Below are 26,514 nucleotides of genomic sequence, written 5' to 3' on the forward strand. Positions count from 1 at the left end.
ACGGGGCGCGCGCCCCGGGAAGGGATGGTGGGGGGGCGGTCCTCGCGTTGCTCCTGGAAACCACCGGTTGCCAGAACAACCCGGGAGCAAGACGTGAGAATACAAGATGGCGGAGGACCTAGACGAGCTCTTGGATGAGGTGGAGTCCAAGTTTTGCCGACCAGACCCACTGAGACTGGGTACGGTCGAGCGGCCCAGAGGCGGCGGAGGCGGCTTCTTCGGCCACGACCAGAACCGAGCCGAGGCGAAAGAGAATCTCAGGTTAACAGGCGGGAGGGGTGGACTGTTGTGGTGAAGCCTGCTCCAGGCCCTAAGGCCACCCCTCCGCCTCCAGACCGAAAAAACCGTACTCCCACCCGCCCCTCCCACGACCTCCAGCTCCTCTCCGTGTTCCGGCTCAGACCCTCACTCCCTCACTCCCCGGGGCCGCACGTACTCCCACGCCTCGTCCTCGAGGATCTTAGCATCTCTCCCCGAGGCCCGACTCCGCCCCCCGAGCAGGCCCCGCCTCTGAGAACCCGCGGCTTCCCCAGGTCTGTTCCACCCGGACACATCCCCGCGGCTTCCAGGGGGTCAGAGGGGGTGCATCTTAGGCCCCTGCTCTCGAACCCTGAGGGAGTCACGGTGACCCGGGCCTCCGTGTGCGTGAATGATTCTCGTCCCCTTTTCAGGTGCGGGGACCCCATTCCCCAGGCAGAACAATCCTTGGGCCAGTTGCTGGAGAAAACGTTTGCATTCTGGTCCATCATTAGTTATTGTTGTTGTTGTTGTTTTTCCCTTTGAAGCTCAGAATTGAATGAGGTTGGATTTAGGAAAAAAGATTTAGTTATTGGTCACACTCTATTAATCCCACCACCATCCTTCTACCCAGGGCCCCAACTAAGGGTCGCAGAGGATCTCAGGCATCCAAATTGAAATTTGGGGAAATTTCTTAAAGTTTTGGTTTTTGATCTAAAAAAGTATCTTTCATATTTGTCAGTCTTTTTTTTTTCCTATGTAATTATTAAATAGCAATGACTTTCTTATCTCCACTTCCCCTCAATTCCATTTTTGCCAGAGTGAGTATAGGCCTTCAAAGTGATAACTTGGGAGGCTCTGCAACAACTCTTGCTTGAATCTCTTAGAAACCCTTGTGGAATTACACGGAGGCAGCTTTGGAACAAACCAAGAGAGTCAGTCTTGTTCATTTATGGTTGCGTCTGTGGATTCTGTTTTGTTTTTGTGCACCTCTATGTGATTTCCCAGAGCCCGGCACCATTGCTACCCAATTTACTAGCTTTACCTCCAATGACAGATGTTTGTTTAAAAACTCGCCTTCACAATAAAAACATTCCAAAGAGTCTAAAGTTCAGAAACAGAAGCTCTAAAAATTAGTTGAGTGCTGGGCAGCATTCTAAGAAATAAATGTTGAGCCAACTAAAATGACTGCTTTGAATGGGCTAAGGCTCACTTGACTGTATATGCAAATATCACTCTCATTAATTTGTATATTGTTATCTTGAAGGCTGGACATCCTTCTATACTGATTTCCAGCAGATCTACCATTCCTGTCCTACAGCAGTGTTAGCTTGCAGTTTCTTTGTTCTTTTTATTCACTCCTTTGAGCGTGGAAAGAATTTATCAAAGAGCCTTCCAAGAGCCTATTCATCTTAGGAGAACTAGCACAGAGGGATAGGACGACTTGGAGCTAGCTGCTGAAAATGGTAAGGATTAGTAAGGTGGACAGATCCTTTCCAAGCACAGGTCCTTTTATGCCTCTGTCTGTAAAATCCATCCGTAATCCTAGTACCCCATCCCACCATACTAAATCAAATTCTTCAATAATACATTTACAGAAGCTGTAGCAAGCCAGTGCTACTGTTATTCACATGTTAAAACTTTTCACTTGGCAGTATATTTATAAAGGTAAACTGCACAGAAAGCACCAACAAAGACCCTAAACTTAAATATAAATGCAATATATAATGTCAAACATTAAAATTTTATCCTGAGCCAAGATTGATACCAGAAAGTTAGGAACCTACTTATATTATGAATTTATTAATAGGAGACTATCTGCCAATTGTACAGTGATTTAGCCTGTATCTCTTTTTCTTAAAAGAGTTAAAATACTGGAACTGTGTCTTTAAAATGACAGTTCTGCAACTAATACATGACTATGCCACATCTGGATATCAGGAACAGCTGCTAATATAAACAGTCAGAACATAGCAATTTGATGAAGACTTCAAAATGATAAAGAGAAATATATGATTAGTTGTTTTTTTTTTTAAAAAGACTGATGTGAGTTGAACTGCAATAAGAATAATGTGGTTCAGGATGATACAGATGGGGAATATTTACAGATAATATCATAACCTCCTAGATAATAGGTATAATAATAACCAACATTTATTGAATCCTTTCTGTATACTAAGAGCCTTATGTGTGTTTTTTCATTTAATTTCCAAATCCTTATGAAGTGAATGCTATTATTACACTCATTTAACTGACCAAATCAAGACTTAGAAAAATAGTTACTTGCCCAAGTTCATGTTTCCAAGTCTACTAGGACATTGTACACCTAGATATAAGCTTTTTTGTATACCTTTCACATTTAATTGTGGTTCAAGTGTTAAACCCCAATTGTCTGTATTATGTAGAATATGTATTTTATTTTTGACAGAAACTATATTTTAAATCAAGATTCAATATAAGAAGCAAAATCAGAGAACCAATAGCTATTTATTAACCTTTGATAAAGATTATTGTATTGTAGCATCAAAAAACCAAACAACATTATATTGTCCTTTAAAATGTATATGCTTTCTCAGTGAAATGATGGCATTTTTTTCCCACTTCTATAGGAAAACATAGGTAAGCATAGACGTCATAAAATTGTGTGCTCTAATAACAGACCAGTCTTAATGTAAGCTGGTAGCTCAAACCCCTAACAGTACTGAGTAGACTGGTAACATCTGAATGCATCTGATTCTTGAAATTGTGAAACTGCAGGGGAGAAGGGAATCCAGAGAGAACATCCTGAAAACCAAAGGAGAGAATTTCTCAGGGACATTTTAGCAACCTGCTGTCACAATAGAAATTGAAGGAATTGGTGTCAGGTGCTTCTGAAAGATTAAAAGGATTGTTACTGAGCAAGGCCATTGAATGTAATGATTTGGGCAGTAGAGACTTTGGGGGCAAAAAAGGAGTTTCATTGTAGCTGAGGGATATAGAGGCCAGAGGCAGCATATTACACCTGGAGGAAGTTTTAAGTAGTTGTCTAGATCTGCTTGTTACGTACAAAATGTCTGAGGTTCTGTGTGCTTAGTCACTTAATCGTGTCTGACTCTTTGAGACCCCATGGACTGCAGCCCACCAGGCTCCTCTGTCCACGAAGATTCTCCAGGCAAGAATACTGGAATAGGTTGCCATGCCCTCTTCCAGGGCATCTTCCCAACCCAGGGATGGAACCCAGGTCTCCCACATTGCAGGCAGATTCTTTACCATCTGAGCCGCCAGGGGAGCCCAAGAAACAAACACTTTACCCTCTGAGCCACCAGGGAAGCCAAGAATAGTGGCATGGGTAGTCTATCCCTTCTCCAGGGGAAATTCCCAACCCAGGAATCGAACCATGGTCTCCTGCATTGCAGGCGATTCAGAGAGATTAAATATTGGGTTGGCCAAAAAGTTCATTTGGGTTTTTCCACAACAGCTTATGGAAATTTAATTTAAGCTTAAATTCCATAAGCTTAATTTAAACTAGGTGGATAGTTCTCAACTGTTGATGACTTTACCACTCAAGGGGCATTTGACAACAGCATTTTTTGATTGTCACAATTGAGGAAGGGTGTGCTACTGGCATTTAGCTGGTAGAAGTCAAAAATACTATAAAACATCCTACAGTGCACAAGCCTACCACTGTGACACACACATCAAAGAATGATCTGGTCCAAATGTCAGTATTGCTAAGGTTGAGAAACCCTCAGCCAGGTCATCAGCTGATGCTAAATCCAGTATATTAATACTTGTAAGGAGGTAGAATAATGGATAAAAACTACTCTTCAGTAGTGATAAGAGAGGGTGGCAGCTGCCAGAAGGTTTTTGGAGTGCTTCTGTGAAGAGGAAAGCATCCTTGGCAAGAAACCAGTATGGTGGTGGTTTAGTCGCTAAGTCATGTCTGACTCTTGTGACCCGATGGACTGTAGCCCGCCAGGCTCCTCAGTCCATGGAATTCTCCAGGCAAGGATACTGGAGTGGGTTGCCATTTCCTTCTCCAGGGGATCTTCCCAACCCAGGAATTGAACCCAGGTCTCCTGCATTGCAGGCAGATTCTTTACCAACTGAGCTATGAAGGAAATGTAGAGTGGAAAATAATAAAGGTAAAAGTTAGAAAGGGAAAAACTGAAAAGGCAGAGTCTATACAGAAATGGAGTCAGTCATTCAGTGTTAGCAGCCTCTGCATTCTCTTAAGTCAGGTAAGTATCACACGCTAACCAGTATCAGGAGCTTCCCTGGTGGCTCAGCTGGTAAAAGAATCCACCTGCAATTCGGGAGACCTGGGTTCCCTCCCTGGGTTGGGAAGATCCCCTGGAGGAGGGCATGGCAACCCGCTCCAGTATTCTTGCCTGGAGAAGCCCCATGGACAGAGGAGCCTGGTGGGCTACAATCCATGGGGTCACAAAGAGTCGGACTCTGCGGAGTCACTACTGAGCGACTAAGCACAGCACAGCACAGCACAAATAGTATCAGAGACTATCAGGACTGTAGTCCTGATGTTAAAAATTTCAGAGCAAATACGTTTCTAGAAATAGACTGAAAAGCCTGTCTTTTAAAATAAATAATTTCATGATCCAGTGAAGTTATAAAGTACTAACGATGTATAGCATCTGTACAATAGCAACTCTGAAGAGAGTTAGTCTCCTTTACTGTTAGGTATCTTGAACTGCCCTAGATTCAATTCCAAGCCTCTCCCACTATTTATATGACCTTGGGCACGTTTTTTAATCTCTTCACATCTGTGTATTCAGTAAATGTTACTGAATTCCGTAACATTCAGTAATGTTACTGCTGCTGCTAAGTCGCTTCAGTCGTGTCCGACTCTGTGCAGCCCCATAGACGGCAGCCCACCAGACTCCACCATCCCTGGGATTCTCCAGACAAGAATACTGGAGTGGGTTGCCATTTCCTTCTCCAACATCTAGTAAATGTTAGCTGTTAAATAGAAGTCCCATGCAGTAACAGTTTGTCAGTAATCCTATGATGGCTTTACCTGCAGAAGATAAAGAGGTAGTTGAGGTACTCCATCAAGCAACTAACACTGTTCTGTGTGGGTTTGTAATTGATCATTTGGTTATATAACCTTTGGCTCCTGTAGTAAAGAGACTATTATTTGACTTACAATGGAACTCTTAGGGGAAAATTAGACATATGAAAATTATCTTTGTGTATAATTCTCAGGTTCTACTTACAATTGTACATATTTTTTATTCTTAAATAAGTGGTTGATATAATTTAGAAAAGTACATACCTACCTTTCTCTTATATATCATATGGCTTTAAATGTTATATTTTAAGTATGTAAAAGTACACATGTGAATTTGTACTCAATAAACTACATCTTTTTCTCAAGAAACTTGGGCTATGCCCATAGTACAAAAAAAAATTGCATCACAATTCTTTTGTTATCAACTCTAACAATAGACTTTATTGAAACAAAACTCTTCAGATACTTGGCTGACTTTATCTGCACTTAAGCTTCAAATGTTTTCTTGGTTTTTTTTTTTGTTGTTGTTGTTGTTTGTTTTTTCAGATCAGCAGAAACATTTGAAAAAGAAGATGATCTTGACAGTCTCATTAATGAAATATTTGAAGAGCCCCACTTTGACAAAAAACACTTTGTAAGTAAAGTGTCATAAAGGTAACAGCAATTCTTTCATTATCTCAAGACATGTTTAGAATAATCTAAAAGCTTATAGAATTTACAAGTATCTATAGTCCTGAATTATGAGAAGTAAAATTGTTTAAAGAAATTATTCCACTTAGATTTATACAGGAAAAAAGTATTAGAAACTGTGTGTGTTTTGCTGTTTATTTCTCATCAAGAATGATAAATTAGAAAAGGCGTTGAACAAAATGCAACTTACAGATGAAGTTGATTACTTGCATTTATTTGTAGACTCTAAGAGCACTCTGCTAAAAGATTAAAATCAGCTTGCATTATAGGAATGTGCTTAGCATCTCAGATGCTTTGCCATTGCTCTCATCCCTGAACTAATGAGTTAGTTGGTAATATTTTAATTTTTTAAATACTTGTGTATCTATGACAACTTTTTAAAAGCTTGTAAAATAATGTAACAGCCACCTGTATATTTACTACTCATACTGAACATACTCTAACATTTTCCCAGATTTACTTCTTTGTTGTTTTTTTTTTTGGCCACGCTGCGTGGCTTGCGGGATTTTAGTTCCCCCTCTGGGAATTGAACCCGGGCCAAAGTAGTGAAGGTGCCACTGAACTACCAGAAGCTATGTATCTTCAGATCAAGGCATTTCAGAAAGAGAAGGAAGTACTTTTCTAAAGAAGTATTAGAGAAGATAATTTGAAACAAAAGTAGGTTTTATAATCATGAAGAAATACACTTTTACACATTTCTTCTGTGTGCTCCCTTTTTTTTGAGGATAAGGAAACAGATTTTATTTAGCTATTTGGCTGCACGTTGCAGCATGCAGAATCTTAGTGCCCCGACGAGGGGCTGAACCCATACCCCTTGCTTTCAGAGCTTGAAATCTTAACCACTGGACCACCAGGGAAGTCCTTGTATGCTCCCTTTTTGAAGTTAGTGATTATATTCAGTTTTCCAACCTGCAGGAGAGAAAGCAACCCAAGTAAACTTCTGGAAAAAAGCAGGTTGATGTCAAACATTGATTGGATGAGAAAAGAAGTGTGTGAATTGCCAGTCCATGCCCAGCTTGTCCTAAGAGGCCAGATTATGCTCCTGAGAACAATACTCCCTCCCCCATTGCTCACCCATTGCGTTGTTTTTCTTTCTTTTTTTTTTTTAGTTAAAGTATAGTTGACTTACAGTATTATGTTATTTGCCAGTTATTTTGTTCATTAACTATTTTCAGACTCACCCAAGAAAGCCCGGCAACAGCTGCAGCTGTCCCAGTGTGCCAGCTTTGAGTCATAAACGCGAGCCAGGATGGCACATGGAGCATGCTTCCAAAGACAAAAAGAGACTCAGGCACATTAGTATTTGTCAGATATGCACCAAAAATGTTTCCAGTTCTGTTTAACAAAAGAGTTAAGGGAAAATAGTAAAACAAAGTATTTTGCCTCCATTAAATTTCCTCACCTACTAGGTAAATGATAGCATGTCTCCGCATAGTTTAAATCGCCTTTTCTCCTTCTCATTTCCTCTCCTTGGCGGTGGTCCTAGGATGTGGTTGGCTTATGTTGTTTGGTACCTTATACCAGTTAACACTTAATAAATGCTTGCTAATGATGACGTTATGTAACCATATAGGAACTACTGTATGGCTGTGACTAGGTAGCTCTACATTTTCATTGAATATCTAATGGTTGATACCATTCCGTTTGATCAAAACTAATATTCCTGAAGTTACCCAGGAGTTTGGTTAATTTATTTTTAGTTCAGGTGAGTACCGTTTACAGCCTTTAAAATGAGTCTGAGGTTTTTTTCCTCAATTGCATTTTTCCAGGATGAAGTTTTAAATAGCAGATCCTTCATATTAAATCATTGAACTCTAGTATTAACTGAAGAGTTATAAAGTGACTCTAAATCTTAGCTTGCTAATAATGGCAGTATGTCAATTTTCTAGACTAAATGTTAGCGTAGTAATTTGTAAATTCCTCAGGGAGGTCTACTTCCCTTTTGCTTTTAAAAGGTTTTGATCATTGTTTTTATTTCTGAAACTTTAACATCATAGGAAATTTTTATTTAAGCCATTTTAAAATACTTTTGTTACAAAATAACGAATATTAGTTTTCATGTTACAATTATCCAAGTTACCTGTGGTCTTTTATTATTTTGGTTTTTTTAACAGAAATTAAAATCTAAATCTTCAGGTAACACATCTGTCAGAGCTTCCATTCAAGGCCTTGGTAAAAGGTAAGTCGGGATTGCTTCAGTGAATTACACCCACTGCTAAGCATGGTCTAGTAGATTTTGTTACCATTTACCAACATTGAGCAACAAAGCACTGGTTAGTTTTCAGGGGAAAGACCCAATAGCAGCATTTTCCGTGCTCTTCTGGTCTATGACTCCTTAGTGCAAAGGAACTTAAATGGGAGGTTATTGCTGTTGTAAATAATTTTCTGCTGTGTAAAAAAAAGTGTGAACAGTTTCTCAGAATTAATGTGCTGTTATACTCTTCAGTATTTACTTTGTCCCCTACATTATTTGGCAAACACATTTTCCTCTGACTCATTTTAACTCTTTGAGTGGTTCTGAATGTGCAGGTTTTATCCAATAAAGCACTGACCCTGGAATGAATACCTCTTCGTTGTAATAGTTGACTTGCTCAGGAAAATATACAATTTGATTTCAAGAATGTAGAGTCAATGAGGCCAAATTGACTTCTCATGCTTCTTTTATGGTTTGGTTTGGTTTTCTCCCCTCTGTTGAACATGTCTAGCTGCAGTCCAGTGTACATTGGCGGAAGCACCGTTCCGTGTGGGATTGGGACAAATGCTTCACCAAGGTAAGATGTCAGAAATACATTAACGTTAATTAGGTCTTTCCAAATTGATACCCTGTTGAAACATAGTTCTTATCATCTTGGCATGAGTCTGTTTCATCATAAGAGGTATGTTTTGTTAGCCAGTCCAAGGACACTTTACTGAAATGTGTATTATTCGTAGGGGATAGTGTGAAAGCTTGATGTTGGGTATGTGTTGTTCATTGTGTTGACACCTTCTCTAAGATCACTTGAAGTGCCTGGCTCACTTCCATCCCAGCTTGGTTTCCACAGGACACCAGGAGCTGAGCTTCTGCTCCGCCCTGTTTCCTCCAGGCACTGGAAGCCAGTGCGTGGACAGGAGGACAGTCAGCCATGTGCTGTATGATGTGCCGTGCACCCTGCCTTGGCCAAGCAGCGTGAGAAGCTGTGGGTCTGGAGTACCCAGAGTTCTGAAGCAGAGTCTCTTGATTCTACATATTTCAAAAGCAGAAGCCCTCCTTTTGGCGTCTCTTCCCCAGCCCACCTTTTACCCAGTGTCTCACTCAGGACCTGGTTCGGGGTGGTCTTACAGTCACGGTGCTGCCTGTCCCAAGCCCCCGCAGCCTCAGACTCCCACTCCGCTGTCATTTGTCATAAAGTGGGGAAACAGACTGATCTTTAGTGAATCTTTTTTTATTTAAGTATAGTTGTTTACAATGTTGTTAATTTCTCCCGTCCAGCAAAGTGATTCAATTATACATATATATGCCTTCTTTTTCATACTCTTTTCTATTATGGTTTATCACAGAATACTGAATATATTTCCCTATGCTATACAGCAGGAGTACCTTGTTGTTTATCCATTTATATATAACAGTTTTTGTCTGCTAGTCCCAGATTCCCAAGCCGTTTCCCCCACCCCTTCTCCTTGATGCCCGTAAGTCTGTCCTCTTGTCTGAGTCTATTTCTGTTATGAAGATGAGTTCATTTGTGTCACATTTTAGAGTCCACATATAAGTGACATCATACGGTATTTGTTTTTCTCTTTCTAACTTCATTTAGTATGATTATCTCTGGGCCCATCCATGCTACTGCAAATGGTATTATTTTGTTCTTTGTCATGGCTGAGTAGTATTCCATTATGTATATGTGAAGTGAAATGAAGTTGCTCAGTCGTGTCCAACTCTTTGCAACCCTGTGGACTCTGGCCTACCAGGCTCCTCCATCCATGTTATTTTCCAGGCAAGAGTACTGGAGTGGGTTGCCGTTTCCTTCTCCAGGGGATCTTCCTGACCCATGGATGGAACCCAGGTCTCCCGCATTGTAGGCAGATGCTTTACCATCTGAGCCACCAGGGAAGTCCATTGTGTTTATGTGCCACATCTTTATCCATTCATCTCTCAGTAGACATTTAGGTTGTTTCCATGTGTTGTTTATTATTAAATAGTTCAGCAAATCATTTTACTCTCCTGATAAATTTGGTTCTACTTTTACAGAAGCCTACTTAACTAAATTATTATGTTTTGTCTAATTATTTCTAAAACACTTTTTCATTTTCTGGTAATTTTTTAAGAAATGAAAGACTGTGCTATATGACAACACAATCACACTTCAGGAGAGATAATCATTGTACTGAATAATAAAAGTGGGATCCAAAAAGACATTGTTGGAGGGTGCAGCTGGCCTAGACCTTGGAGGCTCAGAAAAAAGGGCTGTGGGAGGGAAACTGGGGATCTAGACCAGGAACACCAGGCCGTGGACAGGCTGCAGCAGCCCACAGGAAAGATGCTTGCTGTGAGGGCTGTAAATAAGTGTTGATAGCACCTGACTCATCCTGCATTGAGGACTGTCTGTACAAAGAATTAGAGACACAGACTGCCCTTAGAGAAGAATTCCGTCTGGTTGCTGTCAGTCCCGACTTACCTGTGTCAGCCCAGCTGGACTTGTCTCAGCCATTGCCAGACCACTCTGCCGTGGATCCAGGCTTCTCTCAACTCACCCATGAACTGTACAGCGAAGGTCTCCTAGTTACCATCCACTTATGTCTCCTGTAGTCTCAGCCACATAGAGCATCAAAGAAAAGATCCCTCACATACAGCCTTGAGCACCTCTCCCCTGTTCAGAAGGAAAATGAGAGCTGAAATCTGTCTCATATTAACTCTAAACTCATTGTTTGCCTTACCAAACTGGTGTCTTTGTTCTTCCTCTTCTTTTTTCAGTTGTTTTACCTCCAGTTGAAGCTTAGGTCAGATACTCTACTTCCAGTAGAACACTTGTAATTGCTTCTATTAATACTTTCCACTTAACATTTTTCTGCCTTTGAGTATTTTTACCTTTTTTCCCTGTCTAGAATGGAAAACACACATAGAATTTGCATTTATATGCCAGGTAAATGTTTATATTCACAGATCTTCTTCACCCATCATAAAGATATATCAATCATTGACCACCCTCTTCATGACCCAAATCAGCACCCACTGAAAGATAAGCACGTACCTATTCCTGTGCATGTAAAACATTATATGTGCGAAGTACTTTATACTGTCCAGAGTACTTTTTTTGTGTATGTGTATTGGTTCATCTGCTCACAGGAAAAAACCAAGATGCAGATAGAACAAGAATTTTTAACCCCTTGTTGTAAATGAGGACATTGAAGCACTGGTGTTATTTTCATTACACATATATTAATTCATCGTGTGCTTGCTGAGTCCCAGGTTTTAAGTGAACACCTTGTGACAAACAAATAAGTGGACACTTCCCTTCCCTCAGTGAGCTTTCAGTCTAGATAAGGAAAGAGACTTTAATTCTACAAATAACTATTTAATTTCCACATAATATGTAATGTAAAAGATAAGTACAGGATACTATACACATGGATAATGGGCATTCTAACTAATATGAAAGGTTAGGGAATGCTTTCCTAAGCTAATAATATTTAATCAGACTGTGATGTGGTAAGTAGGAATTAAGCAAAGAGAGGGGAGCATTGGCACCACCGTGTTAAATGAGGACGCACCACATTAGACGGGCATACCACACTAGGCGATCCTGAGCTGGAGAAGCTGGAGGTTCTGGAGGAAGGGAGCAGCCAGGTGAGCTGGAGTGTGGCGAGTGGGGGAAAGGGTGGCTCCGGAAGGAGCTGGAGAGGTAGTCAAGGGATGTTTGGTTTGGGTCCCTGAGGAGGATTTTAGAAACATAAGTCCTAGGGCAGTGGAAGCCGTTGGGTTGTTAGATTTGTTTTTTGTTTTGTTTTAAGCAAATAAAAGTGACATAATCATATTTGTGTTTCTAAAGAAATTTTGGTTCTAGAATAGAAAATGGATTGGAACTTGGAAGGACAAGACAGGAGGGAACGCTGGAAGACCAGTCAACAAGCAGTAGTTAGCAGTGGTCCAGGAGAGAGACAGCGGTAGCCGCGGTGACCTACGTACTGGCAGTGGCTGTAGGGAAAAGGGGTGTCACTTGAGATACTTAAAATATATAAATGACAGAATTCAGTGATTAAATGGCTATTGGAGGTCAGAGAGAAGGTTGTCAAAAATGACTCCCAAGTGCTGTTCCTTGCCCAAGGCAAGGACTCACCTGTGTAACTTGATTCCTAGTCCATTATGTTTTCTAGTATACCAGTTGATTATATAATGTATGCAAGAAGGAAGCTCTGTTCTTGTTTTCCAACTGCCCAAACAGCAAGACTCCCCAGTGCACTGTGTGGCTCTGACTGAGAACCTCAGAGTCTGTGCAGAAGACTGTATTGGGCTGTGTTTTGGACATTCCCACAGCTAACATCTTTTTACTTACTAGCCAGATAAAAGGACAAAGCCATTGGTGACACCTTCATGTTTGTATTTCCTCACATTTTAGAGGAAAGACCTGACAGGTATCTTTAATTGGAACCATGACTTTATGTTAGATATTCTTTTATATGTAGTTAGGAAAGAAAAATATATTTAAGCTCTGAAGACAAGCCCTGATGTACATGCCGAGGGTATAAAGGAAGGTCTGCTCTACCTGTTGAATCTGTTTAATTTGGGATAAAGCTCAGGTTTGAGAGTAATCCTGAATGATTTTAGAGTGTAAAGATTTGAGTCTTTTACCCAGCTGGTGGAAAGGAGGAAGAGTAATAGCAAAGCGTGGTGCCATTGATAAGGTATAGATAAAACCAAGGCGTCATTTTCAAGCCAAACTGAATTTTACCCTGCTCATTTTTTAAACTACTTGCAAGACTGGAGTATTCCATAGACTGGTACTAATTATGATCTAATAGAGTGAATCGTAGCAGCAGAATGATTTCTTAGCTGCAAGTTGGTTTTATGTTTCTCAGAGGACAGTGTTTGTAGGAAAATGTGGTAGTGTGAATAGATTTGAATAAACTACTAAATTTTAAATTAAAAAGCTGTATTTAACATTATGGTTGAAATTTTACACATACAAAATGTCAGGAAATTCTAAATTATAGTTCCCACAACAGCAGTAATTCAGCCAAATTGCACATATGTATTAAGGCATTAAAGTTAACACTCTGTGCAGTCATGTAATAAACTACATATGCATAAGAAAGCCAGTTATAGCAGCTTTGGGAACCATCATTTTGCATTTTCCTAACCTGTACATTCAAAATCCAAGTTCAAATGTGTACAAATATAAGTGTGTTGAATTTCCATATGTACAAATTCAATTTCATAGATTTCTAACAGTTCAAGAGAAAATATAGAATTGTTTTTCAAGCTTGTATAGATTTTAAATGTTTAGTTATTGTTATAATTAATATTTTTAGAAATATAAAGCATTATCAAACTTTCAGGCCAGAATATATTTGTAATTTTGAAGTTGACATATCTGAATTTTAGAGGGAAATAAATGAAAATAATATAATGATGGACTTTATAATTGTAGAAGTATTATATGTTTATTGAAAAAAAACAAAAATGAAAATAATATAATGATGGACTTTATAATTGTAGAAGTATTATATGTTTATTGAAAAAAAAACAAAAATGAAAATAATATAATGATGGACTTTATTTTTTAATTGTAGAAGTATTATATGTTTATTGAAAAAAAAAACAAAGGTCAAAGTGTATAAGGAGAAAGATAACAATCTCCTTCCAAACCTAGACAGGATACTAAAAAGCAGAGCCATCCCTTTGCCAACAAAAGTTCATATAGTCAAAGCTATGTTTTTTCCAGTAGTCACGTACAGATGGGAAAATTGAACCATAAAGAAGGCTGAGTGCAGAATAATTGATGCTTTCCAACTGAAGTGCTGGAGAAGACTCTTGAGAGTCCCTTGGACAGCAAGGAGATCAAACCAGTCAATCCTAAAGGAAATCAGCCCTAACTATTCATTGGAAGGACTGATTCTGAAACTGAAGCTTTACTACTTTGGCAACCTGATACAAAGAGCTGACTCATTAGAAAAGACCCTGATTCAAATGTATTATTTTTAATGGCAGAGTAATACTCCATTGTGTATTATGTACCACAGCTTTCTTATCCATTCATCTGCTGATGGACATCTAGATTGCTTCCATGTCTTGGCTATTAAAACAGTGCTGCCATGAACATTGGGGTACATGTGTCTTTTTCAATTCATGTTGATATTTGGCAAAACCAATACAATATTGTAAAGTTAAAAAATAAAATAAAAAAATTAAAAAGAAAAGACCCTGATGCTGGGAAAGATTGAAGGCAGGAGGAGAAGGGGACAACAGAGGAGGAGATGGTTGGATAGCATCACCGACTCTATGGACATGAGTTTGAACAAAGTCTTGGAGATGGTGAAGGACGGGGGGACCTGGCGTGCTGCAGTCCATGGGGTCACAAAGAGTCAGACAGGACTGAGTGACTGAACAACAGCAAAATGTTTTTATAAACTTATAAACACCTGTACAGGAAAATCTGGGCAGTAGTTTTTACAAAAACAGGATCATGCTATATATGTTATTGTGCACCTAGCTTTGTGCACCTTTAGGTCAATAAGTAAATGTAATTATCTCTCTTTATCAACTACCTGATATTCCATGGTATAAATGTTATTCAATCTTTTCCCTCTTGGATAGCTATACAGGTGATATCCTGTTTTTCTGCCATTTCAACAATATTGCAGTAGAAATTCTTGAGATATATGCCTATATTCTGGTACTTTTATTTGTAGAGTCCCCCAAACGGGATTGCTGTCACAACAGCTAGGTATAATTTTAATTTTAAATTATACTAAGATTTTCCCCAAAAGGTTATAAGTTCACATACCCACCAGAAATGTCTGAGAGTGCTAATTTTGGCTAACATAATTGGTTTAAATATATATTCCATAGTTGCTTTAAATTTTAATTCTTTATATAGTGTTTTAACTTTAACAAATGCTGTGTGCCAAGCACTGTTACAAGCACTATCAGTATTAGCTTGGTTAGCTCCTACTAATTCTGAGCGTGTAAGTATTATCACCATTTAAGAGATAAGGAAACTGAGTCACAGAGAAGTTACTTGACTATAATTACACAGCTGGGGAATCAGCATTTGAACCTAGGCAATCCTGTCTGCACTCTTAACCACTCATCTATGCTACCTATATTAGTGAGAGTATATTTTAGGTTTTTTTTCATTTTTGTAGTTTGTAAGCACTGTTTGTCAGTATAAGTATTTGATTATGTGTTAAAGATGTTTTCTTTCACTCTGTTACTGGTCTTTTCACTTTGTTTTTGGTATCTTAGAAAACCCTTATTTCCTTATAATTTTTAGGTGATCAAATGTATCTATATTGATTCTAGTTTTAAAATACTTCAAACAATGGAGATTTCTTTAAAGTAAATCACAGTTACTATACAAGTCAAATTGTTTGCAGCAGCAATTACTAATTCTTACTGTATGTTATCGTTTTACTCCTGTCGTTACCGTATAGTACATGAATTTTGAGATCTGCTTGGCATTTCAGTTCCTCAGGTTGTCGCTGACTACCTGTTATGTGCTAAGTATCGCTTTAGCAGTTCTGTCCTGTCTCAGCAGCATTTGGCTCTTTACTGCATCTCTGCCATCAACATACAAGCCTGTTCTTTTTCCATCTTTTTTAAATATAAGCATTTCTTAATCCCACTTCCTTTACAACTACCACTTCATCTAAAGAAACTGCTTATATAGACATACCTTCCCAGTGAAACCTATGCAGACCACTGTATTTAAAATTATAGTACAGTTCCTCCCAGTGCTTCCAGTTTTATTGACTCGACTCTACTTTTTATTTTATTTAAAGCGTTTTTATCATCTAATATAGTATATTAGTTATTATAAGTATTGTTTATTCTCAAATTAGAATCTAAGCTATATGAGGACAGAATCTCACCAGCACATAGTAGGCTTTCAGTAAATATTTTTTAAGTGAGTGAATGAATACATTAATACAAAGTAGTGGGGAAACAGAAGCAAATAAGATATTGTCCCAGCACTTACAGGAGAAACAGATTCATTTCAATACAGTGTGGCAGTTCTGTGATAGAGGCATCCTGAAATTTCATTAGGAAGGGAAACACTTAAAAAGTTATCTTAAGTGAAGATCTACTCAGGTGCAATTTAAAAACTAAAAGGTCTACACATCAGTTTTTTTCTTTAAATCTGTAAATATATATGTGTACATATATATATATATATATATCAGTGTGTTAGATCTTAGTAAAATAGTAGGTTTATGCAGAAATTTAACCTAAAAATTCAAATAGGTAATCAGTCCATTAGTATAAAAACTTAGATTCATTTTTGTATTTCTGTTGTTTACTCAGTAATCTGTAATGTATGGTATAGTCTATGAATTAATCAGCAGATTTTCACATTTTTAAAATATTTTATTTATTTATTCGGCTGCACCAGGTCTTAGCTGCAGCATGTGGGATCATGGAGTCTTAGCCGCTGGACCACCAGGGAGGTCCCAGATTTAAACTTTTCAAATTTAAACTTACCAATCATTTCTAATGTACAGTTCTTTTTCTCTGAACAGAGCATGTGACCATCTGCGTTGTACAGCCTGTGATTTCTGGGTAGAAAGCTACGATGACTATAGGTGGGACAAATCATGTGATTACCTGTTTTTCAGGTATGTTCCTAAAAACTTCACTCTGTGAAAATGTACTTAATGCAATTTTATATTTCTTATTGTGCTGTGATGCCTCTTGGTGCCTTTGGCCAGACTCTGTGACCTGTGCTCTTTGATATTTTTCGCATCATCTCCTTTCCATCTGTGCTATCAGCCTAATTAAGGACATGTTAGTTCTGGACAAGAGCTCAGACGTAGCCTCCTCACTATTTTTCCTGAGTATAGTCTCTTCTTCCAGACCACCCTTCACTTGCTGAGAATTAAAGCATAACTCTGAGTATGCCATTCTCTTGCCCCAAACCCCTCTGCTTACAGAATAATGTCTAAATTCCTTAGCATGGCATATGAGACCCTCCACGAGTCAGTCCCCATCTGTCTGTCACCCAGCTTTGTTTGTCTTTCCACCATACAGTCTTCACCTTCACAAGATTATTATAGCTACGTCAGAGCACTCAGTGCTCCCATTCCCTGTGACTTGGTGTAAACTCTCCGCCTCTTGGGGTATCTTCCCACCATTTTATCTACCTAAACCCTACATGTCCCTCGGTACAATTCATTGCTCATTTTCCATGATTCCCTTACCACTCTCTCAACTTGGAATTAAACTCATCCTTTTTCATGTGGCCACAGCACTTTGTACCTGTTACAGTACTTAACTGTAATAAAAGGTTAAAAAACTCTTAGGTTGGTATATGTCTGACTCCCTCCTTGTGGTTGAGATAATGTTTTACTCATGTTTTTGTAATACTTACTGAATGCCTAATTTTTTTTTTTTTGGCTATACCTTGTGACATGTGGGATCTAGTTCCCTGACCAGGGATCAAACCTGAGCCCCCTGAATTAGGAGCTCAGAGTCTTAACCACAGGACTACCAGGGAAGTTCCATGAATGCCTAATATTTTTAAGTTATAAAAATATATTTGAAAAAAAAAATATATATATATATATTTGAGCTATACCTTCACGTTTTCAAGTAAAAATTAAGGGCTAAAAATTAGTAAAGTACATACATCATGCATTTGGGGGCCCCCAGACCTGTGCCTAAACAAAGACTATATTTTCAGATACAAGTAATCAGAATTATTAGAGCACTCTTCTGTAGCATGGGAAACGGGTGAATGGCTTTCTTCACACTTTTCTGGTAGCTGTTCTCATGTAGATCTATAGGAGTCTCCTCTAGTGTTAATGTAAGAGTTTTTAAACTTTTCACATTAAAAAGTGTTCTGAAAATCTTGTGAAAACTTTGAATCCTCTCTATATATGCAAAGAAAAACTCAAATATGTAAATACATAGAAAAATTACAATTTGAGAGATTTCATGGTCCCCAACCCCAAAAAAGCCTAGTGTAATCCCCAAATCCAGGTCAGGAGCCCTTATTCCTGACCTGGATTTGTGTTAGTCCACTTTTTAATCCCATTGTTGGAAAAGTTAGCTTTTAATTTCAGATTCATTTCATCTTTTCTGACTTATCTAAGCCCTCTGCTATAGGCTTTCTTCTAGTTGATACAATGCATGGGGAATAGTCCACATATTTCACTAAGATGAACCGCCAATTTTTATAAAACTAGTATAATAGAATGTGTATACCATCAAAATGTCAATGAGCACAGGCATAAAGGAAGCTTGTTGGTGATGTAGTTGTACTTGAGGAGCTTTCAGTGTCTCCGAGTTATCAAGAGCAGTCGCAGTTGGTGTACTGTAGATCTGGTGGTGGTTGTGCTTACTCGCTCAGTCATGTCCTACTCTTTGTGACCCCATAGACTGTAGCCCGCCAGGCTCCTCTGTCCACAGAATTTTCCAGGCAAGAATGCTGCAGCAGGTTGCCATTTCTTACTCCAGGAGATCATCCCAAGCCAGGGATCGGACCCACATTTCTTGCATCTCCTGCATCAACAGGCAGGTTCTTTGCCACAAGCGCCACCTAGGAAGCCCATAGCTATGAGCAGCCTGGTTTTTAAAAACTACAGACTTCTAGATAGAGCTAGAAGATTCATTACACTATTAAAAATAGATGAATGGAACAAATAAAGGAGAGGCTGTGAATCCCCATCAGGATATAGATCATCGATATGATATTCTATAGAGCTTAACTGCTGCTGCTGCTGCTGCTAGGTCACATCAGTCGTGTCAGATCTGTGTGACCCCATAGAGGGCAGCCCACCAGGCTCCCGTCCCTGGGATTCTCCAGGCAAGAATACTGGAGTGGGTTGCCATTTCCTTCTCCAGTGCATGAAAGTGAAAGGGAAGTCGCATCAGTCGTGTCCGACTCTTCGCGACCCCATGGACTGTAGCCCACCAGGCTCCTCTGTCCATGGGACTTCCCAGGCAAGAGCACTGGAGTGGGGTGCCATTGCCTTCTCCGTAGAGCTTACTAGCATTTCTTTTCATCAGGCTTTCTTTAGGACCTAGTCTGTAGCGTTGTTAAATACCAGGCTCACAAGATGAATAGGACACAGTGCCTGCTCTCAAGCAGTGCTCAGTTTTGAGGAGAGACAGACTGTTACATCACGTGATAAATGTGAAAGAGGACTTTCACAGGGCAAGGTGGATGCATTCCACCCTGAGGTATCAGAAAAAGCCTCAGAGCCTTGAAGGATAACCAGGAGTTTGCCTGGCAAGCCATGTGGACACTGGTGGTCTTTTAGGGGATATTTTTAAAGACACAGGTGAAACCGCATGGTGTGTTTGGCAACTTCCAAGCAGTTTGGACTGTGTGGAGTTTTGAATATAAGAGCAGAACTTGGCAAGAGGTGAAGTAGGAGCAAGAGATCAAAAAGAGCAGAGGCATAGAAGAAGTGCTGAGGAATTTGGACTTAATTTTTTTAGGCAGTGGATAACCACTGAAGGTTTTTAATCAGGGGATAGATCTGAATATTTGAGTTTACAAAAGATTGCTCACTATTTATGGGAACCAGATCAGTTTAGAATCACAGGAATTAGCGATTCCTAAGACCATGGCATCTGGTCCCATCACTTCATGGGAAATAGATGGGGAAACAGTGGAAACAGTGTCAGACTCTATTTTTCTGGGCTCCAAAATCACTGCAGATGATGATTGCAGCCATGAAATTAAAAGACACTTACTCCTTGGAAGGAAAGTTATGAACAACCTAGATAGCGTATTAAAAAGCAGAGACATTACTTTGCCAACAAAGATCCGTCTAGTCAAGGCTATGGTTTTTCCAGTGGTCGTGTAGGGATGTGAGAGTTGGACTATAAAGAAAGCTGAGCGCCAAAGAATTGATGCTTTTGAAGTGTGGTGTTAGAGAAGACTCTTGAGAGTCCCTGGGACTGCAAGGAGATCCAACCAGTCCATCCTAAAGGAGATCAGTCCTGAGTGTTCATTGGAAGGACTGATGCTGAAGCTGAAACTCCAATACTTTGGCCACCTCATGCGAAGAGTTGACTCATTGGAAAAGACCCTGATGCTGGGAAGGATTGGGGGCAGGAGGAGAAGGGGACGACAGAGGATGAGATGGCTGGATGGCATCACCGACTCGATGGACATGAGTTTGGGTGAACGCCAGGAGTTGGTGATGGACAGGGAGGCCTGGTGTGCTGCGGTTCATGGGGTCACAAAGAGTTGGACACGACTGAGCGACTGAACTGAACTGATTGTGGATATTGTGGTAATCCAGTGGGAAGGAAATGAGGATCTGAGTTATGACAGTGGGGAGGATAGACTAGAGATGGATTCAAGAGCTATTTTAGAGGTAATCCTTACTGGAAGATGAGAGACAAATGTCACTCAGGATGGGTCCTGGATTTCTGTCTTGGTTTACTAACATGGGCCACGATACAGTCCATTGATAGAATTTAAGAACAGTTTTGAAGGAGGTGTCTATACGTTCATTATGGGAGCTGATGAACCTGTGGCTCTGAAGCTCAGATAAGAAATGTCTGTACAGTGGTAGTCAGAACCATGAGACTGGAAGATGTTACCCAGAAAGGTGATTTGGAAACCTGTCAGTGAGTGCAGAGTTAAAGGCTTATTTAGTTAAGATAGGAGATGCTTTGGTGTTTTTATTGTGGAGGGGAGAGAAGACATTGGAAGGGGAGGTTATGTGAGTAGCAAGGTCCTGGAGGCTTTGGTGCAGAGTGCTGATGGAAGTGAGCTGTGGGTAGGAAGAGGCCTGCTCTGTGCCTGGGTAGAAGGTGGTCATATGCTGATGCTTTCGGGGGGAAAGCTAGGAAACGGAAGCCTTTTCACATCTCATTGCCTGGTTTTGTGAATGAAGATGTGATCTGCTTGAAAGTAGAGAAGTAGAGGGGAGATGAAACACTTGAGGAGGATGGGAAATGTTCACTGGGGAAACCAGAAGTAGGTGATGACTGAAGGCAATGTAAAAGTTCTAAGAGTATCCCAGAATGCCCAGCAGGACATTGGGAGCCATTCGTTTTTAGTGGTACCAATCTGTATGTTGGTTATACAGTAAAAACCCATTTAGTTGTTTCATTGTCCGTATCTTACAAGTGAGGGCAATAAGTGTAAGTAAGTAAGTAAGTAAGTGTAGCTTTGACAAGTTCTAGAACTGTCTAAAAGAAGTGTAAGCTATACTTGACCATCCTGCCGTAATAGCTAAATAAAATGCTCTTATTTTTCTATTAAATTGTATTTCCTTTATGGAAAATAATGATATTTTCTTTCGAAGCTTTTAAAATAATGCACTACTTGAAATGTATTAATTAGTTCCTTGGCTTCCGTGATTCCTGTTCCTGAACTCTGTAAGGATTCAATCCAATCAAGTGTCAGATGTTAAGTCTGTCAAAATATGTTATAGATTGAATAAAGGACACTTCTTCACATAGCCATTTAGTTTTAATCAAACATATTTAGCTTTGTTCAGCTGTTCTCTTTCCCATAAAACTTACTCATTCCTCCCCTATCTCACTGTAACCTTAGCTGAGTCGTTCAGCTGGTCAAAGTCTCAGTTTCCTGAAGTCAGACCCTTGGCCTTGGAAAGCCTCTCAGGTTTTTGTCAGCGTCAAACTTGTGCCTGAATTTTGTGCGATACTGCGTGTGGTGCCCGTTGGCCGCCAGAGGGCACTTTACATCCTGCTTTCCTTTGCAAACATGAAATAATAGCACTATCTTTTTTCTTTTAATTTGTACTGTATTTCATCATTTTTACTGTGTATTTTTTCATCATTCCACTTTGAATTTTTTCATCTTCTTTTGCCATGGAATAGTTACATTACATAAACTCAGTACATGAACTATGAAAATCATAGTTGATTTTCTGTTAATTTCTATGAATTAAATTTAACTTCTGTAGTCTTTTTTATAATAGCACCAAGTCAGATGGTTATCATTTTTCATGAGTTCTGCCCATTGACTCAATTATGTTAAAATTATTGACATTTATTTCAGGATAGGCTTTTTTTTTTCCTGATACTATAAGTGAATAAGAACAAATTGAAACAAATGAGATACAATATGAATTCAACACATAGAAATAACAAGCACTTTTTCTCTATTAATGAAAAATTTCCATAGTTAACATATCAGAAGTCTGTTCCTTTATGCCTCTTACATGCCCTCCATGTGCAAGCTTTTAAAATATGGCCCGGGTGAGCATTTGAGGTTGGAGATGAACCACCGTCTTTTCCACTGTTCTTACATCATGTGGTCTCTGATAGGACAAATCAGTGATTCTTCAGCTCTTTACGTCGCTGTGTTCTACAGCAGCCTAATAAACAGACAAAGGATTACCATTGTAAAATATTGCAACCCTCAGAAACCAAAGTGTATCTTCTGTTTTGCATGTGAAAACACGGAGTAGTTTAGTGTTTGGATGTTGTAAAGATTGGAAAATAAAGCAGTGAGGATTTCTTTTTTTTTTTTAAGTCATTAAGCACTGAACAAAACTATTATACTAAAACCTTCTTGTTTTACCAACAGGAACAATATGCCAGAATTCCACAAATTAAAAACAAAGCTGGTAAAGAAGAAAGGAACACGAGCATACGCCTGCCAGTGCAGCTGGAAAGCTGTTGAAGAACTGACTGACCTTCAGACCGACCATCAGCTTCGCTGGGTTTGTGGCAAACACTAAGGATCCAGACGTCCTACATTCAGACAGCTGCACCCATGAGAGCAGTCTCCATTCATCGCCACGGTGTTTCGGTAAAGGCACATAGTGTCGTGCCCTTGGGAAAAGACAAAGTTCCATTTAATGGCTGTACAAATTGTCAAGGACTAAATGGACTTGGGAGGATAATGTGCTTTAACATTTTGGAATTATTCATTTTTGATATATGAGCATTTCACTTAGTAAGGTAACAGGTTATCCAAATACTTCTTTGCTAGGCTGTCTCCTGGAGTTTCATACAGATATATAGCCATTCACTAGTAATTGCCATACTCCTGACTGCTAATACACTTAGCATGAGTATTCCTCATTACAGAAGTTACAGGGGATAAAGCAGACCTTTGGCCCTGCAGAGAGGTCACTGAGAGGGGTATACATCACCTGCTCTGGTCAGATCTGCTGTTAGCAAAAATAATAATTTAGGCATGTCAGAATCCATATAGTCAGTGACTGATGAAAGGGTTTTCAAGAGTGTGGGCGAACTGTAGGTGAAAACACTGCCTGTGTCTGATGTTACTTCACAAACTCAAAGCAATTCTATGCACAACAGTTAGTATATATTACCAGTTTTAACTTATTTCTCCTCCTTTTGTTCATTTAGATATCAAAAGGTATCTAGTTTGTGTTTTAGCAAATATTCATTTCTATATTAAAAAAAGTTGTTTTGATGCACCTAAAACTACAAGGAAAAATCCTGATACAGATCATTGCTGGATTTACCAAGTACCTTCTTGCCTTTAATGCCCTAAAACTCCATTAAGTAAAGAGAACAGCAAGTAAGATATGAGAACAGCAAGTAAGATATTTTCTCAGGCAGCCTGTTGATTTTTCTGGTAGGATCAGGTTGACATGCTGTTCATTAGATAACTACATGAAAAGAGAAATAAAGCATAGCTGAACCAGCAGGTAACCTGTTGGGCTCCTTAATATGACTAAGACCTGAGGAATCCTACAAAGCAGCACATTTGGAAAAGCGGTTACCTCAAAATTACCAGCTCCCAGCCTCATCAGGAGATTCCAGTTTGCCAGACGCTCTTCACCCCATGTGTCTATTATGCAGTTCAGATATGTGACACAAGGCTTCCTTAAAGGGAGTAACCAAACACAGTTATGATCTGTTTAGTCTTATACTGAATCTGTTCCAACCATTTTACGCAAGCAAAGAAAGATCTGGTCATTAAAATCCTTTTCCTAACCGTGACACTTTTGCATATGTGTATAACTTGCTCTAGTAAGTCTAGTATTCTGATAGGATACCTCTCACTGGCAGATGCTCACATTCTTATATTAAGGATATGTTTACAGATCTTATCTTTCAATAAAAGTGTTTTATCCTCTAAAATTTTATCAGAAACATAGGAGGATCTGGGTTAAATTGCCTATTGCAAAAAATAGCAGAGCACCAAGATCCCCACATTCAGGACCTCATGGAATTTGGCACTTTTAGTCATAATGGTGATTTTTTTTTTAATTTAAACGAGCAAATTTACTAAATTATGGGTTTTAATTTTTTGCTTTTATTATTTCATTATAACTATTCTGTAACTTAGATATATTGCCCATGTTTAGCAGTCCGTAACATTATAGTTATAATAATTAATTCCCCAATGTCAGAACTGTGTAAATGAGTTCATATTTTTGTTGGCAATTTATTTTATAAGCTTTTTAATATTGTATAATCTTTAATCTAAAATGTAGAAAGTATATGTTTATATACAAATGAGTAGACTAGTACCAGTTGTATCTTATTAGCCAAAACGCAGCTACTTTACTGTCAATGTAGAAGAGTGTAGCTTGTAATCAATTATAATTTTTAAATGCAAAGTCTATAAAACTTTCAAGATGTTTTGCCCATTTGTTTTCAATATTTATAATAATTTTCTACTACCTTCAAGTATCTTATTTTTTTAATTAAAGTTTTATTGAAACACAGTATGTAACAAACCCACTTGTTCATCTAGTTGTGAGCCCTAGTGCTGGCTCAGTGCTTGGCAACATGGGGGCTCTTCGTTTCTGGCTCAGGGATCAAGCCTGAGTCTCCTGCATCACATGGATTCTTGACTGCTGGACCACCAGGAAGGTCCCAGCAAGTGTCTGTTTCTTATCAAGCCAGGTAGCTACTTTATTTGAACTCTGTTGTACTCACATACCTTTATCTTGCCCAGAAGTAAATAAATAATAAGTAGCTTTACTCTGTATTTAGGTGTATTTTTTTTGTTTTATAATAAATATTCAAATGGGGATTAATGTGATATAATTTTGATAATTTCCTTTAAAATATCAATTAAAAGTTTTGAGCCGTCCAGTCGAACAGAGAATGTATTTATCTGCATTGAGGAAGAGAAGCATGCCATGTTTCAGTGCCTGTGTAAGCATGTGTGTGTATGTGCACGTGTAAGAGAGTGTGGCAGCCAGAGGAACAGGTCTGAGCGTAGGAAGGAGCCTGCTGACAGTGGCCGGTGTCCATCCAGACCCATACGATGATGTCTGTACACCTAACACCCTCCTTTTCTTGGGCCAAAGAAATGCATCAAACTATGATTTTTAATGGTTTTCCCTCCTTTTCTTACTCACCTGATATTTTTTAATGTGGGAGGGAAGGGTCTTAAATCTAATAAGTATTGTAATGAAGCTTAATAGTAACTCAAATGCTGACTTTTTTTTCAGATGTTAGGTTTTAAACGAAATCTCTTATCAGCCACCATACTAGCTTTATGTATTGTTTAAGGTAATTCTGAAAGGAACGAAAAATTTCAAAATATACAGTCTCTTTTGAGGTTTTACATTGTATCACATTTATTTGGGTTTGTGACATCCGATGTACCCTATTTTAAAGTGTGGCATGGAATATATAGGTATGGTTGATAATTAAATTTTTTTTCAGACTTTCCCCAAGATGGGTGACAATATGAAGTGTTACAAGATCAGAGTTGGAAGTCATGTCCCTTGGAAAGCTACTTAACCTTGGGGCTTTATTTGCCTCATCTTTGTGAATGGTGATATCCCTTTTGTAAGCTTGTTGTGAAGATTAAATTATATACGTGTGAAAATGATATGACATAGTATGGTGTTCAGTTCAGAAAAAGTGCTTAATAAATGCTCTCACTCTTCTTCCTTCTATCTAAATTGTTACCACATGTTTCTTACAGTAAAGCATTTGATCACGTTTATTCATTCCCTAACATTCAATCTGTGAAAACCTACTCTGCTGTCATTTTATCTTATTTCTAGTAAATATAAACACGTCTAGCTTTATTTTCATGTAAGTGGAAATAACTTTCAAAAACACCCACTCACTCCAGCCTTCTCTTCCTGTCGACTTTAAACCAAATGAGCATAATGAAGGCCTCCCAGGCCTTTCACAGCATCTTTTTGGCTTCTTCTGCCTCCCTCCTCTTCCAACTAGACCTACAGCGCACCCACTGTTCCTTAGACTACTGCATGTTTTGCTGTCTTAATGTTCTTGCTCACCCTCATCTAATTCTATCAAAATTTGACTCATTTCTTAAAGTCTGTATTTTGTACATCAGTGGTTTTCATGGTGTTTTCCACTCTCAGAGAAGTCCCCTGGAGTCTTGCAGGGCGTCCACATGGTCAAACCTATTTTTGTAACACGAAGACGTTAATGCTTTTTCACGTTTTCACTTTGTTGACATTTAATACTGTGGTGGAGAGGC

General features: G+C 39.0%; 1 protein-coding gene across 1 annotated transcript; it reads left to right on the forward strand.

The window, feature by feature from the left end:
- On the forward strand, positions 1-25,035 carry CFAP418 (cilia and flagella associated protein 418). Its single transcript, XM_019973902.2, has 6 exons — positions 1-261; positions 5,792-5,879; positions 8,050-8,114; positions 8,641-8,706; positions 16,649-16,744; positions 22,648-25,035. The coding sequence occupies exons 1-6, from the start codon at positions 107-109 to the stop codon at positions 22,799-22,801; spliced, it is 624 nt and encodes a 207-aa protein (XP_019829461.1). The 5' UTR covers positions 1-106; the 3' UTR covers positions 22,802-25,035.
- The last annotated feature ends 1,479 nt before the right edge of the window (positions 25,036-26,514 follow it).

The sequence above is a fragment of the Bos indicus genome, chromosome 14 (assembly GCF_029378745.1).
Source record: "Bos indicus isolate NIAB-ARS_2022 breed Sahiwal x Tharparkar chromosome 14, NIAB-ARS_B.indTharparkar_mat_pri_1.0, whole genome shotgun sequence".
Taxonomy (NCBI): domain Eukaryota; kingdom Metazoa; phylum Chordata; class Mammalia; order Artiodactyla; family Bovidae; genus Bos; species Bos indicus.